The sequence below is a fragment of the Chiloscyllium plagiosum genome, chromosome 43, assembly GCF_004010195.1.
Source record: "Chiloscyllium plagiosum isolate BGI_BamShark_2017 chromosome 43, ASM401019v2, whole genome shotgun sequence".
Taxonomy (NCBI): Eukaryota; Metazoa; Chordata; class Chondrichthyes; order Orectolobiformes; family Hemiscylliidae; genus Chiloscyllium; species Chiloscyllium plagiosum.
This window is the reverse complement of record NC_057752.1, coordinates 16,074,336-16,083,401: the sequence shown is the minus strand read 5'-3', so window position 1 is coordinate 16,083,401 and position 9,066 is coordinate 16,074,336. Positions and strand designations below refer to the sequence as shown.

The 9,066-nt window shown below is 43.3% G+C and overlaps 1 protein-coding gene across 5 annotated transcripts in view; it reads right to left on the bottom strand.

Moving 5' to 3' along the window:
- Positions 1-4,974: 4,974 nt before the first annotated feature.
- LOC122543409 (E3 ubiquitin-protein ligase RNF167-like) overlaps positions 4,975-9,066 on the bottom strand; it is a 127,556-nt gene continuing 123,464 nt past the window's right edge. For all 5 annotated transcript variants that reach the window (XM_043682120.1, XM_043682117.1, XM_043682116.1 and 2 more), the window contains one exon: positions 4,975-6,333. In XM_043682120.1, coding sequence (XP_043538055.1) covers positions 5,942-6,333 — 392 coding nt within the window. In that variant the 3' untranslated portion in view covers positions 4,975-5,941. The remainder of the gene's footprint in view (positions 6,334-9,066) is intronic.

Below are 9,066 nucleotides of genomic sequence, written 5' to 3'. Positions count from 1 at the left end.
ATAGAAAAGGATAGACCGGATCTAAAAGTTGAAAGTTCTAAATTGGAGAAAGGCCAATTTTGACGGTATTAGACAAGAACTTTCGAAAGCTGATTGGAGGCAGATGTTCGCAGGTAAAGGGACGGCTGGAAAATGGGAAGCCTTCAGAAATGAGATAACAAGAATCCAGAGAAAGTATATTCCTGTCAGGGTGAAAGGGAAGGCTGGTAGGTATAGGGAATGCTGGATGACTAAAGAAATTGAGGGTTTGGTTAAGAAAAAGAAGGAAGCATATGTCAGGTATAAGAAGGGCTTATGCCCGAAACGTCGATTCTCCTGTTCCTTGGATGCTGCCTGACCTGCTGCGTTTTTCCAGCAACACATTTTCAGCTCTGATCTCCAGCATCTGCAGCCCTCACTTTCTCTCTATGTCAGGTATAGACAGGATAGATCGAGTGAATCCTTAGAAGAGTATAAAGGAAGTAGGAGACATGAGATAGCGTTGGCAAATAGGATTAAGGAGAATCCAGAGGGTTTTTACAAATATATTAAGGACAAAAGGGTAACTAGGGAGAGAATAGGGCCCCTCAAAGATCAGCAAGCGGCCTTTGTGTGGAGCCGCAGAAAATGGGGGAGATATTAAATGAATATTTTGCATCAGTGTGGAAAATACTGTGGAAAAGGATATGGAAGATATAGACTGTAGGGAAATAGATGTGATATCTTGCAAAATGTCCATATGACAGAGGAGGAAGTGCTGGATGTCTTGAAACTGTTAAAGGTGGATAAATCCCCAGGACCTGATCGGGTGTACCCGAGAACTCTGTGGGAAGCTAGAGAAGTGATTGCTGGGCCTCTTGCTGAGATATTTGTATCATCGATAGTCACAGATGAGGTGCCAGAAGACTAGAGGTTGGCAAACATGGTGCCACTGTTTAAGAAGGGCGGAAAAGACAAGCCAGGGATCTATAGACCGGTGAGCCTGACCTCAGTGGTGGGAATCCTGAGGGACAGGGTATACATGTATTTGGAAAGGCAAGGACTGATTAGGGATAGTCAACATGGCTTTGTGCGTGGGAAATCATGTCTCACAAACTTGAATGAGCTTTTTGATGAAGTAACAAAGAGGATTGATGAGGGCAGAGCAGTAGATGTGATCTATATGGACTTCAGTAAGGTGTTCGACAAGGTTCCCCATGGGAGACTGATTGACAAGGTTAGATCTCACGGAATACAGGGAGAACTAGCCATTTGGATACAGAACTGGCTCAAAGGTAGAAGACAGAGGGTGGTGGTGGAGGGTTGTTTTTCAGACTGGAGGCCTGTGACCAGTGGAGTGCCACAAGGATCGGTGCTGGGCCCTCTACTTTTTGTCATTTACATAAACGATTTGGATGTGAGCATAAGAGGTACAGTTAGTAAGTTTGCAGATGACACCAAAATTGGAGGTGTAGTGGACAGCGAAGAGGGTTACCTCAGATTACAACAAGATCTGGACCAGATGGGCCAATGGGTTGAGAAGTGGCAGATGGAGTTTAATTCAGATAAATGTGAGGTGCTGCATTTTGGAAAAGCAAATCTTATCAGGACTTATTCACTTAACGGTAAGGTCCTAGGGAGTGTTGCTGAACAAAGACACCTTGGAGTGCAGGTTCATAGCTCCTTGAAAGTGGAGTCGCAGGTAGATAAGATAGTGAAGGTGGTGTTTGGTATGCTTTCCTTTATTGGACAGAGTATTGAGTACAAGAATTGGGAGGTCAGGTTGCGGCTGAACAGGACATTGGTTAGGCCTCTGTTGGAATATTGCATACAATTCTGGTCTCCTTCCTATCAGAAAGATGTTGTGAAACTTGAAAGGGTTCAGAAAAGATTTACAAGGATGTTGCCAGGGTTGGAGGATTTGAGCTACAGGAAGAGGCTGAACAGGTTGGGGCTGTTTTATTTGGAGCGTTGGAGGTTGAGGGGTGACCTTATAGAAATTTACAAAATTATGAGGGGCATGGATAGGATAAATAGACAAAGTCTTTTCCCTGGGGTGGGGGAGTCCAGAACTAGAGGGCACAGGTTTAAGGTTAGAGGGGAAAGATATAAAAAAGACCTAAGGGGCAACTTTTTCCATGCAGAGGGTGGTATGTGTATGGAATGAGCTGCCAGAGAATGTGGTGGAGGCTGGTACAATTGCAACATTTAAGATGGGTATATGAATAGGAAGTGTTTGGAGGGATATGGTCTGGATGCTGGTGGGTGGGACTAGATTGGGTTGGCATGGACAAGATTAGATTACATTACAGTGTGGAAACAGGCCCTTCAGCCCAACAAGTCCACACTGACACGCCGAAGCGCAACCCACCCATACCCCTACATTTACCCCTTACCTAACACTACGGGCAATTTAGCATGGCCAATTCACCTGACCTGCACATCTTTTTGGACTGTGGGAGGAAACCGGAGCACCCGGAGGAAACCCACGCAGACACGGGGAGAACGTGCAAACTCCACACAGTTAGTTGCCTGAGGCGGGAATTGAACCCGGGTCTCAGGCGCTGTGAGGCAGCAGTGCTAACCACTGTGCCACCGTGCCGCCCATAAGGCAGCAAGTTGGACCAAAGGGTCTGTTTCCGTGCTGTACATCTCTATGACTCTAAGTAGTTGACTGGGGGATTGTAGATAGTGGTATTCCCTCAGGAACGGGGATCAAAGTATATACAGAGTAAAATTCAATGTCTTCCCATGATATCAAACCTGGAGGCATGGGAGACAGTGAGGATGATGCCAAAGGACTGGAACAGGACAGCCCAGCAGAACGAATAGACAAAAGGAAAGTGGAATATTTGACAGAGAACGGTGAGGTGAAGCGTAGAAGGACAGAAAGGCAAGAGAGACTTAATGGTTATACAGGTATAAAGAATGTGCACAGAGACATCTGTCATTTACATACACAGATTTGAATGTAAAAGGACATATTGAGACAGAAGATGGCAAAGTATATATGAAAACTTGAGTTTCACTTGTAGAAACATTATGCCCAAAATTATAAATTAGACTGAACCAAAAAGCTTGAGGGAGGATTCGATAGAAGTGGCCACAAGTTGTTGTGACAAGTTTTGAGATGGCAGTCACAGATATTTCCATTCACTGAAGGCTCAAGGACAATGGGACACATTTAAGGATTTGGGAGAGAGTTACAGGGAGAATCTGAAAAAGGACTTTTTTTTAATGCAGAGTGGCAATGACCTGGAACACACTGACAACAAGGATGATGGCAGTGGATTCCATGAGTGATTTAACTGGAGATTGGGTGGGTGCTTAACAGAAACAGGAGATTGGGACTAGTTGGGTTACTCCACAGAGAGCCAGCATGGACTCAACAAACCAACTGGCCTCCTCATGACCTGGAATGACAAATTCATTCACAAGAATCCCTATTTTCAAACTGCTCAAATAAAAAGATATCCAGTTTTATTCCCGGGATTTTTCTAGCAGTCCAGCAAATCACAGAGGCAGCTTACAGTGAATTGTCACAGAAACTATTCCCCATGTTTTTGGTGATTACTGCCATATTCCAGAAAGTAAAATGTCCAAAGATCCCACAGCTACTGAGTGAAGATGCGTGGGAGGCAAGTGGAAGAGGGTATAGAGGGCCAGATTTGTGGGTGGAGTGCAAGGTGAGTATTAGAAGGGTTAGGGTACCAAGGGGCATATGGATTGGTTGGGTTGATGTGCCAGAAATATGTATGATGTGATACTAGGGCAAGAGAGTAGGATGGATCAGGTAGTGTGGGTAGGGGGTCAGTTTCATAGTTACCCTGGAGTTTGAGGAGTTGAATCTAATTTTTCCTGGCTAACTATTGAGGCTGAGAGTTGGAACCGTTTAAAGTTTCTGACTTGAACTTAAAGTTGGAAACTTGGTCACAGAGGTCCAGATGATGGGCAAATTGCCCACTGGAAGTTAAAACTTCTCGGTCAACTACTATTCAGTTCTTCAGAATATCTAAAAGGTCCTAACCACTACTTTTCAGAGCTTGTCCAATCACCAATTACCTGAAGATCGGAAAGTCTTGATTGATGACTTAAATATCAGTCATCCAGATTCACAGTTAACTTGTTTGCATTAGGGAGACAGCTGCTCACTGTGTGACAGAGCAGCTAGTAAATTTGACAGAAATGTGTTTAGATAATTACAAACTCTATTAAAAATTAATCATTATTATAAAATGTAACTAACCAGATTTTGAAAAGCATGGAACATATCATTTATGATAGCTTGTGTCAATTCCATATCACATTTTATACTTGCTCCTATCTAGTTTGGCATTTGATAAAAGCTACTGTCATTCCAATCACAATACACACCAATTTCAGCCAATTCAAATGGAGCTGCTCCTGAAAGGACTACCACAGAAAACATACTCAATATTAGGCCTCGACTTCCAACAATGCCTGCATTATCTACCTCTAACTCCTCTCTAAACTATATTCACAAAATTGAGACAGAAAGTGTTATAAAACCTCACCAGCTTGCATTACGGACTTGAAATGTTAACTTGGTATCTCCCTTCACAGGTGCTGTAAGAGTTGCTGACTTTCTCCAGCACTTTGTTGTTATTTCAGGTTTCCAGTACCCACAGCACTCTGTTCTTTGTATTTGTATGGTGGTCAGCAATGTAGAGTTTGTGATTCCTTGTAATGTAATTGAAATCTGGAATAAATCAAACTTGACACCATCACACAATTGTTTTCTCCTTTCCTGCACAAAATACAAACAATTATCTCATGAAATCCTACAATACTACTGGGTCACAAGCACAAGCCAAGCTAGAGTCCCACAGCATGGAGACTTGCCCTTTGGCCCATCAATGCTAACTCCCCATTCCCTGCACTTGGCCCATATCCTTCTAAACTTTTCCTCCTATGTATTTGCCCTTGGAAGAAGACCAGTTCCTGGAATATTCAAAATGCAGTCAGTTACTACAACTGATTTTCGAGTCAGTCATGTTACTTCAGCACATTTATTGTCAGTGAAAGACTGTAATTCAGGGTGAAAGATCAACAGGTAGCAGTCTGGAATTCTTGGCTCCTGGACACAGTCCCTCATCTCTGTACAGCCATCATTGGTAAAATGAGGAAACAGCCACAGCAGCAAAATAAACCAGAACAGTGGAAATGATTACAACAGACAGCTAGGACTACACCATTTCTATTGTCTTTGATTCTGGTTTCATTCCCCCTTCAGCAGCCTGTCTTCTGCATGATCCCAATTTATCAATAATTGCTTGCTCAATTAATCTCACAATTGTAACCAGAGAACATTCTGCTGAGCAAGATTACAAAATTTAGTATAAAAAGGGAACTATGAACATTACAAATATTGTTGTGGTCACCTTCCCAACGTCAGAATAACTTTGGGAGATACTGCAAGTACCAGTAGCACCCAGCCCTGTTTCAGAGTTCAGATTCCATACATCAGAAGGTCGCTACGTAGTTAGGAAGCATATATAATATACCAGGTAATTATCATGGTGAGAACAGAAACAGAGCAATGGGGTGTAGTTCACTTCTAGATGATTATAGATCGCAGACAAAGGATTGTAGTATAGTACCAGCAAGGGCCCCAGGTAGTTGTGCTTTTTAATTTCATGCTCATTTTACAGAACATGGAAGAAAAAGTTTCTTCACATTGGTATTTAATGAGCTATTGATCACATTCCCTGCCCACTACTGAATGCCTATTTGTTACAAGGGAGTTGAGGCTGTTTGTATTCTGTTGGTATCAAGCAACACACCCATGCGCAGTTACAGCTTGTACTCACTGTTCATGAACAGCAGAACCTCCCCTGTTAACACTTAAATATGTATTTTAAATGTTCCCCCAAAAAGTTCTAAATAAAGCCCTATTTGAGCTGCAGTCACACAATGATTACAGTTTTACACATTAGAACAGTACAAAGCCCAAGGTTCCTAACTACACATTAAAAACATTCCCAGGATTGAGGTTAGGCTCAGACCCAGATCCTGTAGTGATTGAAGAGTGACTTTGATTCTCCTGGTTGTGGTCTAGAACTTCCACCCCCTCAGCACAGGCACCATTGTCACCATCCTGACTGGAATCTGATGAGTGGTCCCCGCTGTGCTGTGCGAGGGAATTGGTCATGGAGCCAAATGAGTGCGTAGCAGAGGTTGAAGCTGCGTGGAGTAGTGGTGTGCGCTCTGATTGATGCTCATCATCTTCATGGTAATCTTCCATATCAGATCCAGACTCAGAATCACCAGTTGAACGCAGAACACGTTGCTTGCAAACAGGGCAGGTCTTCTTTGTCTGTGTTAGCCAGGTGTCCACACATTTACAGTGGTATGCTGCATTTGACAGGTAGTTGTGGTTTGGTGGGGAAAGAGGGGGGGAGAAAAGAAGATAACGCATCTCATTAAAAAGATAGGGCCTCAACTAAATCCGAAAGCAAAATAATTTGTATTTGTACAATGTATTCTCAAGTCATCTGAATATGCTATAGTGCATTCATTGTTAACAGGCCAACCCATTCCAATTTATAGAATCTTCATTATAGCACAAATAGAAGCTATCCAGTTCATTACTTCTGCACCTGTTCTCTGTAAGTGCAACTCAGCTAGTCCCATTGCCATATTTTATCCCTGTAGCTATGCACTTTTTTCCCTCTTCAAATAATGGTAGTTTCCTTTACAAAGTCCTTCACAGCATTCTCCGTCAGTGCACTCCAGACCCTAACCACTCCGTGGCTGTAAACGGTTTACCTAATGTTGATTCTATTCTGGTAATGGGAACAATTGTTCCCAATCAACTTGTCAAGATCCCTCAGAATTTTGAAGACTTCATCAAACGTCTTCTCCAACGTTTATGTGCCCAACCTCTTATTGCCTTAACAGGCTGTCTTTAAAAAAATTCACTCATTTCTGTCCTGAAAGGGTGATCACTAATTTTAAAACAGTGCTGCCTAATTCTGCCCTCCACCAGAAGGGGAAACATCCTTTCAGGTGCACCCCGTCAAGAGCATTCAGGATTTTGTACACTTCAATGAAGTCATGTAGTATTCGTCAGACCAGGTAACTGAAAACTCTTTTGATTTTAATGAAAAGATGTTTGACTAATGTATTTACAACTGGGAGAGCAAAAGTCAAGATCAAGAATATTGGGCAATCCAAGATGGATGACGAGAAAAATTTGTGGCTATAACAGCTGCTCCATGTTTTGGGGGTATTTTAGGTGTTGGAGGTGATTTCCTCCAATTCCAGGAGCCGTAATCACTGTTTTCTATGCTGTTGCATTGTTTTGGAACTGTGGGAAAACAAAGATTATAAGTGTGGAGGAAGAGACACAAAAGGCAGCGACTACGTGGTCAGTTGGCGGGGGGGGGGGGGGAAGAAGAGAGAGCATGAGAGAGGGTCTGAGAGACAGCAATGAATCTGCAGATACTGCCTTTGCTGTTTGAGTTCATGTATCTCTGAACATCAGAGTGGGTCTGGGAAAAATTAACAAATAGCGAAACTTACAGTTGACCTAGGACGAAACTGTGTGGGAGAGTTCACAGCACAGGAACTGAGAAGTGCATAGTTTTTAATGTGTAGCCTTACTGTAAGTCAACAGTAGCGAGTACAGTGGGCTCTTTCTTGATTATATGTTTTATTAAATTTTAAAAGCATAAATCATAGTACTAAGTTAGCCTGGAGCACTTTTTTAGCGCAAAAAGATGGTGCTATTTCTGGGTCTGTAGATTGCGAAGGAGTAAAGATGGCCATTAGTTGAGTGATATGTTCTTCCTGTTGGCTGTGGGAGATTAGGGAGAATTTCCATGTTACTGATGATTATGTCTGCAGGAACTGTCTTTTGTTGCAAATCCTATCACGTTGCATGGACCAGGTGGAGTGGGAGTTAGAGGCCATGAGGAATTGAGAAGAGATAGATGTTGTAATGGATGGCAGTTATAGGAGGGGAGATACATTCGGTTGATGGGTTAACTCCAGGAAAGGTAGGAGGGATAGGCAGGTAGTGCAGGAGTCTTCTGTGGTGGTAAAAACAATGACTGCAGATGCTGGAAACCAGATTCTGGATTAGTGGTGCTGGAAGAGCATAGCAGTTCAGGCAGCATCCAAAGAGCTTCGAAATCGACGTTTCGGGCAAAAGCCCTTCATCAGCTTTTTCCCGGATGAAGGGCTTTTGCCCAAAACGTCGATTTCGAAGCTCCTTGGATGCTGCCTGAACTGCTGTGCTCTTCCAGCACCACTAATCCAGAATCAGGAGTCTTCAGTGGCTATCCCCATTTCAAACAAGTATGCTGCTTTGGAAAATGTAGGGGATGATAGACTCTCAGGGGAATGTAGCACAAACAGCCAAGTTCCTGGTATAGAGACTGGCTCTAAATTAATGAGGGTTACATCAGGTTCCAAGGGATCAGGTGTGATAGCAGACTCTCAAGTCAGAGGCACAGACATATTTTTCTGTGGCCAGCAGTGAAAAATCAGAATGCTGTGTTGCCTCCCTTGTGCCAGGATCAAGGATATCTCAGAGAGGGTGGAGAGTGTTCTCAAAGGGGAGAGTGATCAGCAGGAGGTCATTGTACATATTGGAACTAATGACATAGGAAGGGAAAAGGGTGGGATTCTGAAGGTAGAATATAGAAGTTAGGCAAGAATCTAAAAAGGAGGTCCTCAAGGGTAGTAATATCTGGATTACTCCTGGTGCTATGAGCTAGTGAGGGTAGGAATAGGAGGATAGAGCAGAAGAATGCGTGGTTGAGGAGCTGGTGCAGGGGAGAAGGGTTCACATTTTTGAATCATTGGAATCTCTTCTGGGGTAGAAGTGACCTGTACAAGAAAGATGGATTGCACCTGAATTGGAAGAGGACTAATATACTTGCAAGAATATTTGCTAGAGCTGCTTGGGAGGATTTAAACTAGTAAGGTGTGTGTGTGTGTGGGGGGGGGGGGGGGCGGGGGGAGGTGATAACCCAGGGAGGTAGTGAGGAAAGAGAACAGTCTGAGACTGGTACAGTTGGGAAGGCAGCTGAACTCAGGGCATGGTGAAGAACATGGCACCGGGACATGGCAATTACAGAA